This window comes from Eublepharis macularius, chromosome 18 (assembly GCF_028583425.1).
Source record: "Eublepharis macularius isolate TG4126 chromosome 18, MPM_Emac_v1.0, whole genome shotgun sequence".
In the NCBI taxonomy this organism is placed as follows: domain Eukaryota; kingdom Metazoa; phylum Chordata; class Lepidosauria; order Squamata; family Eublepharidae; genus Eublepharis; species Eublepharis macularius.
In genome coordinates this window covers 40,477,442-40,497,457 of record NC_072807.1, presented here as the reverse complement: position 1 = coordinate 40,497,457, position 20,016 = coordinate 40,477,442, and the positions used below count along the sequence as shown (strand labels likewise).

Below are 20,016 nucleotides of genomic sequence, written 5' to 3'. Positions count from 1 at the left end.
TTTCCAAAGGGAGCATAAACTGTATCTCTCTCAGAGGCAAAACAGGGTAAAGAGACACACGCGGATTCAGACAAGGGCTGCCTAAGCAGCTCCCGCCTGCCGAGCACTGCGAGTCGGGGTTATCGTGAAGTAGATTCAACTCCGTTTTCTTCCGTAAGTCCATCGCCTTTTCTCTTCTGATAGACTTGCCTAAACTCTTCTCCGAGCATGTCGACATCTTGCTCGTCTTTAAGAACCCCCTAAACAAGCACATGGAGAGAGAGGAGTTAGCGACCAGCTCCTGCTAAACCTTAACACCCAGCAGCAAAGAATCGTTGCATAGTTAGGGGGGGGGGGCGGGTTTCTATTAATTTAAAAAGTGCCTGTCTTCAATCATTCCCAAGCGGTGGGGCTGTGGCGCAGTGACGGAGCCTCTGCTTGGCCTGCAGAAGTTCCCAGGTGGCGCATCCAGTGTAGGTGACAGAGAAGACCCTTCCCTGCCAGAGGCTCTGGCGGCCCAGGCCCAGCCTGAGGAAAGGCTGCCCCGCGGAGACCCAAACAGCCGGGCGCGGCCGTGTGTGCGCTCCTGGGTCTCCACCTCTTCCAGTCCCAGCCCCCCACATCTGGCAATGCCAAGTGTCTGCTGGAGTGTCGGGTGGGAGGCTAGCGGCAACCCCCGTCCCATTTGCAGCCCTGGGTGTGGAAGAATCTCTTTTGCGGGGCACTTTAGCAAAAGCAGGGGCTGACGAGAAGACCACCCCCTCCTTCTGTGCTCCACTTACCCTGGGAAGGTACCCCAACAGTTTAACCGCGTGTTCTTGAAGCAGCTTGCGGCGCTCTTCCTCAACAATGGCCTTCACAGCTCCCGCCCTTCTCTCTTCCAGCTGCCTTTCTTCAAGTTCCCGCTCCTAACCAAAAAAAAGGGGGGGGGGGGCTTTTCAGTTTTCTCATTCTCACTGATGTCACGACTGAAAGATGCCCAACTTTTTCCAAAAAAGAAATGCAGTGCCTCTTAAGAGCTGCATTCCAGTTGCTCTTGTTCACACAGCCGCTCGCTCAGATCGCCACGACTAGGAAAGCTAGTCCTACAACTTGTAAGCAGGACTGTTTTTATAGACAGTGGGCAAACTCCTTTGGAACGTGGCATCACAATTCCTGGGTGGTGTTCTGTTTTGGCAGCTACAGTGGCGGTGCGCTATTTTAGCGCACAGAAGGTGGAGCTGGGTGACCCGTTTGGGTCAGGCCCTAAGCCAGGCAAGACTGGGCCTCACCTTGTCTGCAAAGAACTGCTTGCGCCTGTCCTCCATCATCTTCTGCACGGCCCTCTGGTGCTCCAGCTGCTTCATCCTCCGCTTCTGGGCATTCAGCTGCTCGATACGGTCGTCCTCCGCAAACTTGGCTAACATGGCTTGGCGGAAGGCGGCCTCCTCCTCCCTCACCGCCTGCTGCAGCACCTCCCGCAGGGCCAGCTGCTCTTCGTAGGACCGCCGCAATTCTAAGCGCTGCCGAATTTTCCTCTCCATCTCTTCCTGCGGGAAAAGAGGCAAGGGGCGGAAGAGTGCTGTGTCACACCCCGTCCAGTCTTAACACGCCTCCTTCGGCACATTTACGCACAGGCGCTCCTGTGGGCACTGCTGGGGTGTGCAGGGCACAAAAACTAGGAAGTACAAAGCATTGCGGGGAAAGCAAGGCTCAGCAGAGCCTGTCTTCTGCAGCCAGTCCACACCTGAGAGGATGGGTGGAAGGGCCAGCTGCTGTGGCTTCAGGCTGCCCTGCACAGACAAACGGAGACGGGGGCAGAGAAACGTCACCTTCCGTTCCTCCACGAACAGTGAGGGTACTGGCCCCCAATCTGCACAGTGGAAGGAGCTCTGTGCAGTGACAGGAGAGGCGCCACACCCCCAGCTGAGGAACAGGCTGCGGAGGCCCCCCACAGCGGAGGGCGGAAGGGACCCAGGGCCTCGTTGCACTGGGGCCGTGTGTGGGAGAGGCACGTGCTTTGGCCTGAGTGAGCAGCACACACAACAGCTGCAGAAGGCAGGGCGATGTGCCAACGGACTGCTTGAAGCAGGCCCCTCGCAGCAGTCAGCAACATGGGCCAAGAGGGCTGAGCTCTTTCCCTTTTGCCACTGCTTACGAGGCACGCCATTCCGACAAGGCCTCTTCTGTGCCCCCCACCCCACCCCCGCGGGGGCCAGGAACCCACCACCTCACCCTCTCCTTCCTCCTGTTCTCTGCTGCTTGCTCCTCCAGAGAGAGCTCTGCCCGGACCTGCTCCAGCTCTTGGTGCTCCCGCTGCTCTCTTTCCAGGTGCTGCACAATCTACAAGGGGAAGGAAGGGAGGCAGGCTCGAAATGCGGCCCCACCGGCCAAGGCTTGCGGCTGCACCAGGGCTGCACCCCCCCCCCCACCGTTTGCTGGAGCTTCCGCTTCCGCTCCTCATTTTCCTGGACTTGAGCCATCCGCTTGTCTTCTCTTTGCTGCCACATGTTGGCAAAGGCCAAGATCTTCTGGTTTTCCTCCTCCATCTCTTCATGCTGCCTCCTCCGTCGTAGAGCCTGGTCTTTTTTAAACTCTTCTATGAAGCGCTGGGTCAGCCTCTTCTTCTCCAGCCTTCCCTGCCTTTCTCTATAAAATGTTTGAAAAGCCCGCCTCAGTTACGTTCCCAGACTGGCTGCCAGTCAGCAGAAACCCCTGGGGCAGAAAATGCCATCAGCCCACAGTAAGAAGTAGTGGGGCTGCCCTCCTTGCCTGGTGCTCCAGTTCAAGGCATCCCCGCTACCGCCCCTTCTAGGAAACCGGCACGGAGAGGGATGCCCCGTTGCCCTCTGCCAGAGAGGTGTGTGCTAGGCTTTGGCTGGAATGTGGACACAACGCACACCACAGCCCTGTACATCAGCATCGGGGGGAGGAAGTTCCAAACCACCACCAGCCCAGGGCGACTTCTAGGGTGGGCCTGCACAGCGAAAGAGGTGCCTTACATTTGGCTGAAGCAGGCTGTACCTTCATGAGTTAAGTTTGGGTCCCAACACGTGCGCGCATACCTACTTTGCGTAACCATTTTTATTCGACTGTCCTGTTGAACATTACATTAATTAACAAATTGGGGGGGGGGGCAGAGCCCTAACTGCTCCACCATTTCTAAAAAAGACGGCTGGTGCTGGGAGCTGTGTTTCAGCTTGGACCCCTCCTGGTATGGCCCCTGCTGCTGTCAGCCAGGAGCCCCTGAGGCAGAGACTGGCCCCCGTGGCATTGCTCCTTGGTCCTTCAGAGGGGTGGGTCTACCATCGTGTGGGGCAGATGCCACTTGCCACAAGGCCCTTCTTAGACTGGCATCCAGGTGGGACCTGGGAGAAGCTCCCCACCCACCCTAGAAGGCTCAGCCCAGGTGAGACCTGGACCACAGGATGCTCTAAGAGCAGCAGTAGAGGGAGCTAGCTCCTTCCCAGGCCTGGCCTGGCCTGCACAGCCACCCCCCCCCCCGAGCCAGGTCAGCCAACCTTTCATCTTCCTCATAGATCTTCCTCACGATGTCGTCGATCAGGAGCTTGTCCCGCAGGAACTCCTCGTAGGCCGCCTGCTTTCGCCTCTCACCCTCCTCCAACTGCTTCTCCAGCTCTTGCTGATACAGCACTCTCTCCTGATTCCGCCTCGTTTCAGCGGCGCTCTCGGCCAGATCTGCCCTTTCCCACTCGTCCTTCATTGCTTTGGCTAGCTCTGCATCGCTTTTCTGTCGTAACAATGAAAGACACTTCATCTGTTCCTCTGATCTCAAGGAGATGGAACACACAGACACACGCAGGCTGCTGGTGAAGACTTTCAGAAAGAGCAGTTTCAAAGCAGCGGCTGCCCCAACAGCACCACAAAGAATGCAGGTGTTTGCAGGACAACCTGCTCAGCCCAGCAGCCTCTACAGCTCTAGCTTTTTCCTGGCACACCAGTGAGGTGGAATTTAAGGAAAGCTGAACGACAACACTGGAACGGCAAAGAGCAGCAAAACGGCCAGCACCACTCAGAATAGCTGTATAAAACAAGGGATTCTTTCTTTCTGTATTTCAATTATTTAATTGCAATGATGCCAACTACAGACAATACTGACCTTGGTACACCAAAGGTATGATTCAGTATTAAGGCAGATTCACGTGTCCATGTGGCTTCTTAAAGTTCTTAATTTTCCACCCAAGATCACTTAACAAAACCCGGGCCGGAAATCCAAAACCCCAACATCCAACGCCATCCTTTACCATGTCTTCGTATTTGAGAGCTTCTCTTTCAGCGATCTGAGCAGCCCTTTCTTTGTTCATGTAAGCAGATTTCAGCTTCCTCTCTAGCTCCCGAAGTTCAATACTAAGAAGAGGAAAACATTAAACACACACTGGATTTGGAGGGAGGGAGGGGGTGACACAGGCTAGGGCCCACACTAAGATTAATGGGGAGGGGGGGGGAGAGTGATGCCAAGAATGGGAGGGGGCCCTCCAGTCCGTCCACGAGGCTCTCGGGCCGGCCTGCGCTACAGAACCTGTTTTCTCGGACTTGCTGCCTCATTTTCTCATCCTTAAGCTTGTCGTGGTTGAGCCTCGCCAGCTCCGCGGCCAGCTTCTCCTCCTGCCGCAACTCCAGTTCTCGCAGCGCTTTGTTCTCTTCTGCCTGTGGCCAGACAAGAGGGTTGGGGGCCGGCGGGGAGGCCCAGTCCGAGTCCCCCCCCTCCGGGCAGGAAGCGTGCGGGCGGCCTGGGCCGGCCTCGCCCACCTGGCAGGGCTGTTGCGACGGCCTGAGCCGCTTGGAGAAAGGACGGGGGTGGGGGCCCGCAGGCGCCCACGACGCCACGGGGGAGCCCCTGCCCGGCCGGCGGGAGCGCGCAGGGCCGGGAGCGCGCAGGGCCCCGCCTTCCCCCCCCCCCCCGCTCCGCTCACCCTCCGCAGGGCCTGCTCGGCGCGGCGCTCGTGCTCCTCCTCCTTCAGCAGGCGGCCCAGGCGCTTCTGCTCGACGCGCGCCTCGGCCTCCCACATCACCTCCTGCTGGCGGACGCGCTGCACCTTCCGCGCGTGCTCCTGCTCGGCCATGCTCCGGAAGTAGGCCTCGTGCTGCCGCCGCTCCAGCTGCTGCGCCGGCGTCAGCTGCGCCCGCCCGACCCGCGCCTGCGGAAGACACGCCACAGCCCGATTCGCCCGCGGAGCCCGATGCCCAGCCCGCCCCGGGGGAGGCGCCGCGCGGACGGGCGGGGAGGCGGAGGGAGGGCCGGGCGCGTCTCACCATCTTGGCCCGGAGCAACACGCCGCCGCCGCCGCCGCTTCTCCTGCCCAAGCGCGCCGTTGCCCCAGCAACCGGGACTAAGGACCACGTCCGGCGGAAGCTCCGCCCCTTCCCCCGCCAGTGCCGAGAAGCCGCTCCCATTGGCCCAGCCGGGCGACAGGCTCGGCCCCTCGCGGGGCGGGGGCGAGAAGGCGGCTCGGTCTCCCAGGCAACCGCCGGAAGGCCTGGCGCACGCGCGGGGTTGGGGACCGCCCGAAGGGGGGCGGGCTGCGGCAGTCCCGCGCCTGGACAGGAGGGGGCGCCAGGGGGCGGGGCGGGAAGCGCCCTCCGGAGTCCCGCCCGCCGCGCATGCCTGCTCCGGCCCCGCCCCTCTGGCGCGACGAGGGGAGCGAAGCCCCCGTTGTCGCTCCTGCCCCGCTTCCCAGGCCGCGGGGCGGGGCTCCCGGCGGAGGCGTAGTCGGTGGGGGGCCTCCGGAGGGGTTCCTGGCGGCGCCTGCCCGGCCGGTGCCGGTGGCGAGGGCGGCCGGGAGCTGCGGAGTGAGGCTGGCCCTGACGGGGAACAGCCTAGGTACTGCTAGCCCAGCAGCCAGAGCCTGGAGCCACGAGTGGACAAGGCGGAGCTTCCCCCACACCTGCAAAATACGCTGGGGAGGAGGGATTTAAAAAACAAATGAGCGCCTGCAGCTGTAACTGAATGCCAGCAATGGCTATTCCTGGGAAGCCGTAACGGTTTGGCCAATATTCCAGGCTTGGTTGCAGTCAGTCAAGGGGAAGGCAGGCGCCTTTCCAGAGCTGTTTTGGATTTTGAGGGGGGACTCATTTGAGGCCCGGCCCGGGAGCAACCACTGGTCGAGTTGATACCACGTGACTTGCATGACTCATCCCGGCCCCGCTGCTTGCTTCAGTTGAACAGCAACCCCCCGCTTCCCCCCATCAGTTTAGCGTACTGGTTAAACTTTCAGAGAAGGATCTGGGAGACCCAGGTTCAAATCACTGCTCAGCTGTGGATACGCTGGCTTACTTTGATCAAGTCTCACACGCTCAGCCTAACCTACCTCTCAGGGTTGTTGTGAACATAATAGGGAGGCAAGAAGACTGATGTTAGCTGCTTTGAGCCCCCATTGTGGAGAAAGGTGGTATATAAATGAAGTAAATAAATAAATATTGATGAAGATTGAGAGGGGGGGCAGATAAACGGTAACTTTTTTAGTGGGTTTGAAGGGGAGAAGGAAGTAGGGTAAGGTGAGCATAAGGAGGCTGCCAGGAGGAGGAAATAAGGAAATGGTGTGGTAAAAAGGATTCATGGAACAGTGAAGTGACCCCAGCAAGTCATTCCCCACTATGCAGCTGGGCCCAGCTTAGGGTTGCCAGCCTCCAGGTAGTGGCTGGAGATCTCCCGGAATTACAACTGGTCTCCAGGCCACAGAGATCAGTTCACCTGGAGAAAATGGCTACTTTGGGTGGGGGGTGGACTGTATGGAATTATGCCATGCCAAGGTCCTTTCCCTCCCCAAACCCCACTTTCTCCAGGTTGCACACTCCAGATCTCCAGGAATTTCCCAACTTAGAGCTGGCAACCCTAGCCCAGCTCAGCCAGCACCAAGCAAAGGGACCATAGGGGAGAGGCTGGGGGGGGGGGGCGCGGGGAAATGTGAAGACAAGGTTAGTCAAAGGTGAGTGGGGAGAGAAGGAAGCAGGCAAAGGACATGTCCCGCAAGTCTTTGTGGGTCCCCATTTGAAGTCACCCAAACCGGTCTGAGTGCCTCCAACACTCCATCTGAGAGCATCTTTGCCAGCCCGGCTTGCTGGGGCCCTGGGTGTTGGGTAAACAAGCACGATACTCAGCCTGTCTTTAGTTCCCAATGAAAGGAGCATGCAGTCCATGCCAGCTATAGTTTGTACTGGAAGCCTGCCGAAGTTGATTGATTCATGAAATAGAATAGCAACCCCTCTTCCTCGTCCACGGCGAGGCTGGTGTAGGAACGCATAGCCAGGCAGAGCGAGCTGGATAGACGCACCGACATCATTTTCCTCCCACCAAGTCTGTTATGCAAGCCACATGGATTGCTGATGTATCTTTGGATTTGGACAGATGGGCAACTCTAAACTTACGGGGTAAACACAGTCAAAATGAACCCTAGAATTATGTCCAGAGGAGTTAGCCGTGTTAGTCTGTAGCAGCAAAATCAAAAAGAGTCCAGTGGCACCTTTAAGACTAACCAATTTTATTGTAGCATAAGCTTTCGAGAATCACAGTTCTCTTCGTCAGATGCCTGATCAAAACTGCCCAGTTTTGATCAGGCATCTGACGAAGAGAACTTGATTCTCGAAAGCTTATGGTACAATAAAATTGGTTAGTCTTAAAGGTGCCACTGGACTCTTTTTGATTTTCCTAGAATTATGTGTATTTTGTGTGCAATTGCTTTTCATATATCTTAACGATCAATTAACATTTTTCAGAAATGGATGTGAGCAGCTTTCAATTAATGGAGGATCTGGTTTTCCTAACCTTAGTTTCTACCATTAGACATATTCGTTAACTTGTACAAATTACTGAGATTGCTCCTCTCGATTGGAATATCCATCTTGGGCTCTCTTGGAGGCTTCATGTTTGGAGCAGGGTTGCCAGGTCCCCCCGGAGCCCAAACGGGGGACGGGGCTGGGGGGGTGCGCGCCTTGGGAGTACTCGCCCTGCCCCCGTGCTCCTGAGCTCCTCCTCGCCATGCTGGGAATGACGGTATTCCGAGATTAGCAAGTGGGAGTAACCTCGCGGGGCTCCTGGGCCCATTCCCCAGGCCTTTCCCCGCACTGGCTAGGCGAGCGGAGGCTTGGAGCAGAGGATCCCCCCCACCCCCACAAGGGGAGTGGGATCCCAGGTTTGAAGCCACTCTTTAAATAGATTGTATTAGGCTATACTTCCATTTAAATGGATCCTGGTCCTCCTGGTATGTAGCATCACAACAAAATCCATTTGATCCATTCTTACATGCTAAACTAACATTATGGACCAATTCAGATTTTAAAATTGGGAGGAAATCTTTCTTGTAGGAGGCTTGGCCAGACAGGGGGGCTTTTACTCTGGATCAATGGATAGGCTATGACAGCCCCCCCCCCGACCTTTTAAAGCCCGCAGGCACGTCTGGAGTTCTGGCAGTGTGGTGGTCACCGCAACAGAATGCGTGCCACAACAGGTCTCCTGCAGGAGGTGGAGGCAGCCACCAAGTAGCTGCCGTAGGCCATCTTCCTTCTCCCGGTGGAGATCCTGATACTGCGGAAGCAGTTTCAGCCAAAGCAATGTTTCTAAAACTGCACAGTCCATCAAATCTCCAATGGCCAATTAGAAGCCGTGCTTGGCAAAAACCCTACCTGGCCTCACCCATCTTCTAGAACACTTGGCAGGCACCAAGAAAGGTGGTGGGCACAATGGTGCCCTTGGGCACCATGTTGGGGACCCTGGGCGATGATGAGGAGCTTTTGTCATTTTCTCAGCTGAAGCCTAGATACGATTTGCCAACTTGAGCTGAACAGCAAAATTCACAGTTGCAACATTTGTTGGTATTTAAATACGGCCCCGCAGATCTGAGTGTTTCAGAATCTCCCCCACTTCCGGAAACTCTTGTTGAATTGACACAACGAAACAGACAATATTTGTTTATAAATACTTGATATAAGACACGATATACAGACTCTCAGAGATGAATGGAACAGTGAGCTAGAGTGTCCAGTTCTGCCAAAGGCCTAGGACACGGCCTTAAGGCTATACCTCTCCTCCTGTGATTTATTCAGTAGAGTATATTGGGCAACAGAGCCACCTCTGTAGCAGCAGATTATGTACAAGTGTCTGTTTGCTGAAGTTGCCCCTTACACGGCATGTCTCTTAAGCATATGCTTTGGACGTGTCCAGTTATCGGGTCCTTTGGGGAGGAAGTCATTACTCGTATTAATTTTGTATTAGAATACTCATTTATTTTTGAGGATGTTTACGTACCTTTAAACTATTTGCCTTTCTCCTAGAATCCATCCAAGGGTCCATCACTCTGTGCCCTTAAGAGTCGCTATAAGACTTACACTTCAGCATTTGAAAGACAAAAGACCACTTCCTGTAACTCACTGAATGGAGGACCTTACAAACTTATCAACAGTTGAATGTATCACATATAGACAATTGCATGTGGACATATTTTTAAATATTTGGAAACCTTTTATAGAAGCTCATACATATTTGTCAACGCTCGTCTGTTTTTTTTTTTACTTTGCACAAGTAAATTTCTCCACCCCACATTCTCAGCCAATTACGGCTACCGGAGGGGCAGGGCTTCCCCGCCCATTTTCCGTATTAAACCCAAGGCTTTTCAGGGCTGCAGCAACAGCTATTTGGACTAATTTTAAGATCAAGTAGCCTTGGAGGTTTACATTTTATTTAAAGATGCTTCACTTAATGCTCTGTTTCCCAATGATCAATAGCATTCCTAGGGCAGAGAACAGCTTAAGCAGCTGTTCTAAATAATTCAGCAGCCAACGCACCAAATGAAGTGTGGAAGCTGTTCAATCTCTTGAAGGGCCAAAGCCCCACAAATGGTTAATGGCAATGCAGTGCTTAAAAAGAGTAAGTCTGCACCCACACAGCAGATAAGTGACGTGAAAATTAATTGCAAAGAGCTGTAACACAAATGATTGTCTGCCCTTCTCTGCCCTTGATCGAGATCTGAGAGTTGGGAGGGCTGTGGGGAAGCAAGGGCACAGCTCGGAGGGGCTGGGAAGGCAGACGAAGCCCGCGAGATCCTGCCACCACAGAGGGAAGTTCCGCACTCCAGGCCACCTGCAAGTCAACCTTCCGACCCCCCCCAGTAATTGTCTTCTAGTTCACAACCCTTTGGGAGGCTCATCCTCCGTTAGTAAGCAGGTTGCAAATTTTAGATTTGGACAGTATTTCTAGGCCTACGAGAACTGCCATCTGCAACCTATTTTAATTCCAAAAATCAAGATAATGACACAAGTTCTTCCCTCTCCTTGGGCTATTTTTAGACACTGAGGCTGGCAGGCTCCGATTTGCATTCCAGCCTTTCCCGCTTCCTCCACTGAAATTTGGGCAACTGCTGATTCTGTGCGAGGTGCCACCAGCGGCCCTTGTCAGAAGAATTAAATCCCTCTCAAGCATGTTTACAGCTCAGCTCTTGTCAGAATACTCCCTTGAGCTTCACAGCTAGATGGAGTTTTCTCCCCCGCATCTTGCTTTATGAAAGATTTAATTTCTTCTTTGTTTATGTGCGTCCCGATGCTTGCAGGTGCAGGCAAGAAAAACAAATCACCCCGTCCAGATGTTCTGCAGCATCCGCAGCATACATACAATTCAGATTAAGGAGAAAAATGGCATCAGATAAAAGCCACACTTCGGCTGCTGTTTTCTGCTGAGTAGTTAATAAACCTATCGTGTTTCACTGGCAATAAGGCTCCCGGTTTAATTTGCAGGAGACCAGGAGCATCTTCACACAGCCCTCGGCTGAACTCATTTGTTATCAATTTTGCAAAACGTTTCATCCGAACGGAAGGTGGCCCAATTCCATCCCCTCCTTTTTTCAATTCTGCAAAAATCCCTTCATCCGGCTTCAGGCACCGGCACAGCTTCCATGTCCAGAGCTGTCTCTGCTCATTACTGAACTGGTTGAACCACATGGAGCTTGGTGGAGATTCTGTCTCATGTCCAGACAGACGCCGGCTTGAAACAAAGAAAAATGCATCTCCATGCCTCCAACACACAACTCCAATATTTAGAACTTCTGATCGCTGTGCCAGAAGTAATTATGCCGCCGCAAGCCTGCTAACCCTCCCCTGTTGAGCACAAAGGAAGAAGGGCTAGGGTGGCAGGGCAAAGGGAAGCCATCCCAGCCCACGAAGGCGCACGAGGCACAATCCCCCAAGCGTGTCTCCTGCCGAATCCCAGCTGCCACAAGGTCGGTCTTTCCGTGGGGGTTCACACGTAACAGCTGGCAGCTGGATTTTGGGCCACAGGTCGAGGCACTTCCCTCCCGACGGTGCCCCAACCGGACAGGCCTTTCCTTGCCCTTCCACCCAGGACGGACTTAAACCAGGCAGTCTGAAACGGTGCAAGCCCTCCTGCTGAAGCAGGGGCTGGAGAGCCCCAGCCCCAAAGCAGGGGAAGCCTTGGCACCAGACAAACTCCCCCCTCCGAGAAGCAGGGCGGACTGAACTCTGCTCCTCCGCCTGTTCCATCTGAACCAGGTCACAAACAGGAGCCTGAGCAGTTAGGCCAACCCCTCCCCAACACAAACCAAGGAAATGTTTTATAAGGAAACACAAACAGCAAAATATTTCACATTTTCTTGCAAATATTTACTCCAAAATATGTACATCTCAGGGTCTTAACGGATGTTCAAAAACATTTAATTTTCATTAAAAACCAAAACTAAGCAAGTCAAAAGGATTTCCTAAAAGATCCAAACAGAGCATTTTAATTAGGCATGGTAATACTTAAACGCAAGCTACTGTTAAATCATGTTATGCATTCCTTCGCCTAACTACGTATCAAAAGGATTTTCATGCCAAAAGCCCCCCACGATCCACATTTCAACATCTGATCTGAGCGTCCCATTTTTTTTTGTTTTTCTAACAGGTTCATGAACTTCCAGTTCCACTCTCTATTTTTTCCTTTCAAAGACGGCTTGCGGTTTTTGGGGTCTGCTGCTCATAAAAATATTCAAAACAGTCACAACCTCAAAGACACAGGCCAGAAAGGGTTAACTTTTACACAAATAGCGTGTCAAATTTCCCGCACGGGCTGCACACTGGGACACCCACCGTACATGTCTCACAATAATGCCACTTTCACTGAAAGTTTAAGGTTTGCTTATATGCTGATCAGATCACACCGATCCCGAGGTGCGGAGGGTCCCAGCCCCCCTCCCTCCCGGGCTTCAATGAGGCAGGGAGGCAACATTCAATCCAGAGTTCATCTTTCTCCAAACTGGCGGTGGACCAAAAATTTGTGGAGCACACCTACTCCAGTACTACACAAACAAACAACACGGGTCTACAGGGAACTTACTTTGAAGGAATAAATAAAGTTAAAATAGTTTCCTCCTGGCCTCCCAGGTGAGGTTATTGCAGGCAGACGGGCCAGTTCCAGCTCACTTCTTTGATATTACAGGGCCTGCATATTTTATTGGACTTGGGATTAATAATTTTCATCCACGTCTGAGTCTTTTTTCTCCATCGTTCACGAACTGTATCCATGAAGAGCAGCCACAGCAACGGGCTTGTTGCTGGGCCTCTGTGTTGCCCGCCAGCCAGTGCCACCAGCTGGGCTTCAGCTGGCTTCCTCGCTCTCTTCTGCCTGGCTTGCCACGGCTTCCACGTGGCTAGGGCTGCCCTCTCCAGACGTAGCTGCCTCTGCTTGCTCAGAACCTGGCCCAGACGTCTTGGTGGAAGATGGCGCTGACCCGCCTTTCTGGAGGATCTCCGTGGCCTCGTGCTCAAGGACCTCCGACGGAGTCAGAGGCTCCAGGTGAACGCTGCCTTGTTCGCTCACGTCAGAACTCACCGACTCAGGTTCGTCCCTGCGCCTCAAGAACTGCTCGAAACTGACGTCGCCATCGGAGGCCTGCTCGGAGGGGTCTGCGTGCAAGTCTTCCAGCCCAGCCTCCTCCAAATCAGATGCCTTTGGCTGGTCATCTGAACTTTGGGAGCTTTCCTCTCCCCTGGGCTTGCGGGGTGTCCTTTCCGGGTGATCCCCAGTCCCTGAACCATCACCTCCTGCCCCTTTCAAGGGCATCTCCACTGAACAGGGCTGGACCCCTGGCTTGGCGCTGTCTCCTACAGTCAATGCAGATGAACTTCCTTCACACTCCGCCGCACGATCTCCAGGGCTGTCCTTGGCTGTTGCTTCTGCTGAATCTTTTAAAGGAGCTTGGAGGCTGGCAGCAGAGGGGACTTCCACTACGACGGGTGCAGGTGTCCTCTCTACACACTCAACAGCCGAAGGAGTTTCCTGCACCCCACTTTCAGAAGCGTCCCCCTTGGCTTCTTCCACTGCCTCTCTGGGGTCCTTGGAATGGGCCGACAGGCCAGGACTAGAGGCGGGTTCTGGAGTGCAAGGAGCCACATTTGCTCCACCTGGACCAGCTTTGCAACCTCCGCCCATCGGACTTCCACAGCCATCGGCTTCCTCTGCAGAGGCTCCCGGGCTTTCTGGGCAGGCTGACAGCCCCGGACCGGAGGAGCGTTCTGCAACGGAGGCCTTTCCCTCACAGTCATCAGCCGCAGAGCTTTCGGCAAGCGGATCTCCAGGGCAATCAGCGTTCCCTTCCTGGAGGTCCTCGGAGTGAGCTGCCAGTCCAGGACTGGGGGAGTGTTCTGGGACAGGGTGGGGTGGATTTTCTCCCCCATCCACAGCGCTCGCACCTTCAGCCACCCAATTGCTCAGGCTTCTTCCTTCTTCTGCAGTCTTTCTTGAGTCTTCTGAGCAGGCAGACAGTCCCGGACCTGAGGAATGTTCTAGAACGGAAGGAGGTGAATTTTCTCCACATTCCGCAGCTGCAGACCCTTCTGCCACCCGATTTCCAATTCGGTCTGCGTCTCCACCTTCTGTGGGGTCTTCTGAGACGCCTAGGCCAGAGGAGGGTCCACAAACCGAAGGAGATGCATCATCTTCACTCTCAGCCATCTGACCCCCAAGGCTGCCCTTCTCCCCTTCCTCTGTATGGTCTTTTGGTGGGGCTGCGAACGCTGGGCTGGAAGCGTTTTCTTGGGTTGACGGAGATGCCTTTCCTTCACATTTATCAGCTAAAGAAGTTTCATCACCTTGATAAAGTTGGTCATTATTCGCTTCTTCTGCAGAGTTTTTCCTTTCTGGGCTGAAAAAGGGAAAGCAAACAATTGATTGCATCATAAAATATCCTGATCTGCTCCAAGACTGCTCTGAAAACTTCTGTGCTGCTTGTTTAAGGCTTTCAGAAAACCTGAAAACGTGGTAAAGGATGAAGATTCAGGCCTCGAGTCCAAACACCCAAGCAGGGCTGCTGGTTCCCTGGACACGAGAGGCAGGGCAGACACCGGGTCTCTAGGGACAGAAGAAGAGAGCGCCCCCCTCCCCCTCCTCAGAGTGTGTGGAGGAGACTGATACAGAGGAAAGAGGAATTAAGGGCATGCTTAGGCCCGGATCATGGCACGGAAGTTAGGAAGAAGGCAGAAAGCAGGCAGCTAAATGAGTGGTCCTCGGTCAGGGATGTCAGCTGAGGAGGGTGCACTGAGCTCAGAAGCACACGGCCCGGGTGAATCAGACCTAGAAGAGACATCTGGTCCAGCACCCTTTCCCCCACCAGCGTCAGAAAGCCCACGGGCACAGTCGGAATGCAAGCCCCCCCCCAGCCCTGCAGCTCAGAGGCCCCCTGCCCCGGCTATAGTGGCTGATGGCCGCTGGAGGTGGCCCCTCCCCGGGCAAGTCTGCAGAGTGCTAGAACCAGAGGAGGCCGAGGCGCTAATGCCTGCTCAGCTGCTAGTCAAACTATGTGGGCTGGGAGTATCAACAAGGATTTGGACTCAAACACAAACCCTCTAGAAAGAGCCCAGAGTGCTTCAATATATTTTCATCCAAATGACCCAGGGCTGAACGCCGAACAAGCAAGGGGTCATTCCAAGCTCAAATCCAGGACCGCATCATTGTGCCCAGAGCACTCCAACACTTCCAATGCCAAGCACAACTCCAGACCCCACGCCAGCCAGACCCCTCCTACCCTAGCGGGAGGCGGTTCCAAAAGAGAGTCACCCTCACAGAGGTGGCGGGTGTCTGAAAAGCTACACCCACAACCCCATTTAGGGCCACACCATGCCTTAGCAGAGTTGTCACTTACATCCCAATAATGAAAGTGTCAAGTTGTGACCGGATACAAAAAGGTGCTAACTAGAACCAGACAGGTAGCCTGGAGTCTAACCGGAAAGGCATGCATGTGCTACAGATTTCCAAAGAAACCATTTGGGAATGAAGGACTTCTCTCCAGAGGCCCCGAAGTCACTCTGTAAGGGCAGGCAACACCCGACTCATGGAGTGGTTTGCAAGCGCACCCCCCCCCCCGGCCCTTGGCCCACAGCTGCGGGGAGACTGTGCAGCAGCCGGGCGAGAGCGTGGCCTGCTCTAGCAAGATACGCCTGATGGTGCTGCCTTGAAGGTCCAATCCAGCAATCCTATCCAGGGGTAGGATAAAGATCTGAAAAATTACTGATAACTTGCCAAACCCCAGGAGATTTTAAACCCATCTGTGCTACACAAAGAATACCACACCCACGTGGAACTAAGATTCAGTCCAAACCTGGACCTGGTTTAGTGCCGGATAGTCACAGCCCCTCCTGCCTTCGCCAGTCAGGATTCCTAACCACACTTTTACCCCGATAAGAACCTGGGCTACTGGGAAAGGAACTGACCTCCGCTCATGAAGGGGCCTTTGGACTCCTTGACCAGCTGGAGCCAGAAACCGTCAGCTGGCCTCCCTCCTCAGCATGACATGGGGGCAGGGCGGGGGGGGGGGAGAGGGAGGGAGGGAGCAGACAAGCCCTCCTCCCACCAGCCTAGACAGCTACGCTCCCCTCCTTTCTTTTTAGAAAGGCTGTTCTTATATTTACCTTGCAGGAGCTGATGTTCCTTTTGGCCCTTCAGGGGTGTTAGGAGTTGAAACGCTCTGAAATACAGTGCAAGGCACACATTTACACACAGCAGTTTTAGGCAGAAGCACAGCCAGGCGGCAGCAGCCTACGGCCTTGGCCCCTCCAGGTAGGTGCCTGGAGCAGCTCAGGCACAGGACGAGGAGGAAGCCCTCTTGAGCACTGCCGCTCCAGCGGAGGGTCTTCTCACCCAGGGGCAAAAGCAGGGGTGGCCACCGTGATGGGGAAGGCAGCCCCAGGTATGAGCGGAGATCACATGAGCTCGAAGACTGCAGCAGGGCCGGGGGGCTGGGGACCATGCCCAGAAGGAGCAGAACGGCTCATGAGACGGGGGGGAGGGCGGGCACCTTCAGGACCAACCACAAAGAGCACAAGGATGCTGCTCGGAAGGCGGCTTTCTGGCAGCAGAGCAAAGAGCAGCCCGGTTTGCCTCAAGAGATACCCTCCAGCATGAAGGCACAGTGCCAGCCACCTCAAATGGGTGCCACTGGGGCTGCTTCTCAAGGGCAGGGCAAGTCTGTCACCCAGTCTGGAAAACACACCCCTCTCTCCGGTGCAAAGGACGCGGGGCACAAGCAGTACAAGTAAAGCCCATGCAAGCAAATCCCAGGAGAGCCACAGCAGCAGAGCCTTTCCATTGGGTTGACAAAAGCCCATCAAGTGCTTGACAGCTGACAGAATGCCTGCTGGCCGCAGTGGGTGATTAAGCGGTCCAGAAATAAAATTAACTTGTATGTACGCTTCTAGACGCACACAAAAGATGAGGATGCAGAAAAAAACTTCACCTGGGTTTTGTCTTCGCCTTCATTAATTAATGGAGTGTCGTTCATTCGTCTGAAAAATGGAAAAAAATGCCAGGCTTTCAGACAATAGATCAGCGACATCCAAGCAGAAGCAACACTGGGGCTCATTTGCACTTCCAACTGACGCTTGAAAAATCTCTGGGACATCACGATTAACACAACCCAAGCCATTCTGCCCCTCCAGTCCACTAGCGGGGCAGCAGCGTTTCTCCTCCCACAAGGAAAACTCTCTCCTCCCCCACACACACCCGTGTCAGCCCTGATGGTTGTTCATGCGTCTGCCCCCCTAGCACTGCAAGGGTTTAGTTTTGGCATCAAGAGGGGCACACAGACGAGGGAAGGGGAATCTCTCTCTTCTTCTCCTCAGCCCTGCTCGTTCTTGGTCCAGTGCAGCAGCCTGCCTAGGACTGTGGAGGCCACGTTCCAATTCCCACCTGGGCACGTTTCCCACTTCACAAGTTACAGTGAACACACATACTGTCGGTATACAGCATATACTACTTGTGTGTTATTTTGCTATACTATATTATGTGACATTAAATGAAATGGGGCACTTTTTTTGCAAGCCTGGGGAAGCCCCAGGTTTGCAGAAAAACATAAAATATTAAAAAGTACTATGGAGGGTTAAAAAGGTCCAATAATCAGAGAAGCTGCATTGGCTTCTTTAAGGAAAGAATACCGCTGACATCTCCCAAGACTATGCTGTGAGTTCCTGGTAGTCATTTGGGGGATTTGGGGGGGGGGGGGGGCCTGTTAGGCAACCCTCAAACCAATACAGCTGCAGAGTCCAAGCCTCAGTTAGAGACAGCGCCGGGGGAGGGGGGGGGGTAAGAGAGAAAAGAAAAGGAAGACGGAGGGGGAGGAGAAGAAAAAGTAAAGTTGAAAATATAAGAGAGAACTCAAAGAGGAAGGGAGAGAAGGGAAGGGGGGAGTGGCTGGAAGCACTGCCAGCGCGAGAAAAGAGGAAAAGCAAGAGGGAGAAAAGAGAATGGGGAAATGAGCCACCCCTACGCAGGCTCTTGGGGGGGGGGGCTTGTACATATCTAAAAATCTAACTAGTAGAACTGTGAAAAGCATGTATTTTGGTTTTTTATTTTATAAACCAGAATAAAAATAACTAGAAAAAGTTCCAGCTGTAGCAATAATAATCACCTTTGTCATTTACGTGGCACCTTCTCTGTCCAGGGCGTTTCAATATGCTCCCATAATAATATCAGTTTATTTGTGCTTTACAATTTACCACCCAAAACAAGAGAGCAGTTCTACACAGTGCTGGAGATGCACCAGCAATCTAGACCTCCAACTGCCTCTGAAAAAGCAGATTTCTCAGACTGCGGTAATGCATTATTTAAACATATTGACTTCCAAACCCCCACAAAAACAAGCTTATCACCCCATCAGGATCGACTCCCTGAGTGAAGGAAAAAGCAGTCCAGCTGCAGAGGTAGCAAGAGCTTGCCTCACACCTCCAGGGTAGAACCTTGCAAACCGACACCTAGCCTGCTATTTAAGTTTTCATGGGTCCTTTGCTTCAAGAAAGTGCTGCTGGTTGCATCTTTTGTCGGTGCGGCATTGCAGGAAATGTTAATCGGCTGAAGTATGGAACTGCACCTCTTCCACCCGGGCTGTAATGCAATTAATCATGAACCAAACAATGCCGGCCCTGCGCACGCTTCCACAGCGGACAAGGAGCAGCGGAACCCCACAGAGAGGCGGCGCTCTCCTCCCCTGCTCTGCCCTGCCCTGTTTTTAGCTACTTCAAGGGCATCCGGCTCGTGAGCAGCTTTGCCAGCAATGCTCGCATGCTCTGCAGGCAGGCTTTGAAACTAACTTGTGCAGAACAATCTGCAGGACATATTCAGAACAGCAACAAGGCAAGTGCTCCTCGGGAGAAAGAACAAGCTTTTTGCCGTGCTAGCAGCTGAGCATACAGAGATGTTAAGGTGGTGGCTGGATGTCATGATAATCAAGAAAAATGTGGCTTGTTTATGTGGTAACTTGGAGGGGGGTGCTATCAAAAAAATCTAGAACTGCCCCCACCCCCACGGTGCTCTGAAACTAGGCACTTTTTTACATGCGTTGCAAAAAACCTTGACACATACTTATGTATTTGCCTTTGGGACTCTGAAACGTGCTTTTAGGTCTTGGAACAGACATCGGCAGAAGCAGAGATTCCACACACCCACTAAAATGACTCCATTGCTAATTGTTCAAACAAGCAACTTACTCTGAAAGCTTTTCTGTAGCGACGTCCTCCGAGGCAGCTGCAATGCAAAGAACAAACGGTTTCCTTCTAAACTCAAGACAGCAAACCAGCCTTTGAGAATTACATCCGATACGCAAGAGGCACGCACCGCTTTCCACGATGACCTGGCATGTGTGAGTCTGGCTTTCATTCAAGTGTGTGGCCATCTTATCTAAGCCTGAATCGTCAGTTAGGAAATCACAATTCAGACAAACGGTAGTGATGCCCCTAAGGGGGGAAAAAGAGAGGGCAGATGCAAAAGCGTTACACAAAGGTCTCTCCTACTAGAATGGTCTGCAGTGCTGGCTACTGAAACTCCCCCAGCTCACAGCAGCACTTCTTCACCTGCCCTTCCCAGGCATTTCCTAAAGAGGCCAGAAGCTCGAATCATCAGGCTAACACCCTGAGCCTAGAGAGGACCGACGGAAAGGCAGTGCTCGAGGTTGCTAAGCAAAGCTGTGTGCGCACCTCCAGAGGCATTTCGTGCCTCTGCTACCACACTTGAACGGTGGCCCTCGAGAGCACCCTCAGTATGGGAAATTTCAAAGCCACCACAATGGCCAAAAGGCGAAATTCAAGCAAAGGGGGGGAGGATGAACCTCTGAATACTGCGTAAGAGATTATTTTGGTCCTCTTTCAAGTGTAAAATAGTGCTCTGAAAGTTAAGTAATACTTGTATACATTCTAACAGCAAGAGAGCTGCCAAAAACGTACAACAAAAGGAGATCATTACCTCAGTTCTTCAGAACGAGCTTTATAAATCCAAAACCTTTTACTCTGACGAGCACTATGGAAACTATAAGAAAGCAAAGGATACTTCTGAGCTGATTTCCTGGCGGGAGGGAGGAAGGGCAGCCACCACGTTAGGGCCCCCCCCCCCGCCCTGCTCACCAGCTCCCTACCTCGCCATGTGGTTCACGTAGGCTTTGCTGCAGCTTGTGCCGTAGCGGCACAAACTACAGTGGACGTAGGCAGGGAAGTGGCTGGCAAAAGTCCGGATGCCTGAGGAGCACTCGACGCACTTCTGGGTCCCCGAGCATCTAATGAAAGAGCAACGTTCGAAGG

At 53.5% G+C, this 20,016-nt stretch overlaps 2 protein-coding genes across 5 annotated transcripts in view; both read right to left on the bottom strand.

Moving 5' to 3' along the window:
- MNS1 (meiosis specific nuclear structural 1) lies at positions 1 to 5,289 on the bottom strand. The gene is made up of 10 exons (XM_055002133.1): positions 5,233 to 5,289; positions 4,893 to 5,117; positions 4,499 to 4,626; positions 4,224 to 4,326; positions 3,480 to 3,709; positions 2,391 to 2,607; positions 2,194 to 2,301; positions 1,251 to 1,508; positions 762 to 887; positions 1 to 239 (listed from the first exon to the last, which is right to left on the bottom strand). The coding sequence occupies exons 1-10, from the start codon at positions 5,233 to 5,235 to the stop codon at positions 120 to 122; spliced, it is 1,518 nt and encodes a 505-aa protein (XP_054858108.1). The 5' UTR covers positions 5,236 to 5,289; the 3' UTR covers positions 1 to 119.
- A 6,281-nt stretch (positions 5,290 to 11,570) lies between these two features.
- The window catches only part of ZNF280D (zinc finger protein 280D), a 29,337-nt gene continuing 20,891 nt past the window's right edge, over positions 11,571 to 20,016 (bottom strand). For all 4 annotated transcript variants that reach the window (XM_055002364.1, XM_055002365.1, XM_055002363.1 and 1 more), the window contains exons 14-20: positions 19,854 to 19,991; positions 19,685 to 19,747; positions 19,061 to 19,179; positions 18,934 to 18,970; positions 16,689 to 16,737; positions 15,865 to 15,920; positions 11,571 to 14,102 (exon numbers count right to left, since the gene is read on the bottom strand). In XM_055002364.1, the coding sequence (XP_054858339.1) occupies positions 12,557 to 14,102; positions 15,865 to 15,920; positions 16,689 to 16,737; positions 18,934 to 18,970; positions 19,061 to 19,179; positions 19,685 to 19,747; positions 19,854 to 19,991 (2,008 nt within the window). In that variant the 3' untranslated portion in view covers positions 11,571 to 12,556. The remainder of the gene's footprint in view (positions 14,103 to 15,864; positions 15,921 to 16,688; positions 16,738 to 18,933; positions 18,971 to 19,060; positions 19,180 to 19,684; positions 19,748 to 19,853; positions 19,992 to 20,016) is intronic.

Bases quoted from the DNA above. Each gene is read 5' to 3' on its own strand.
- MNS1 (XM_055002133.1), bottom strand. The intron at 4,627-4,892 runs GTGAGCGGAGCG...GTCTGGCCACAG, and splicing joins CCGAGCAGGCCCTGCGGAGG to GCAGAAGAGAACAAAGCGCT. The intron at 2,302-2,390 runs GTGGGGGGGGGG...TTCCCCTTGTAG, and splicing joins AGCGGAAGCTCCAGCAAACG to ATTGTGCAGCACCTGGAAAG.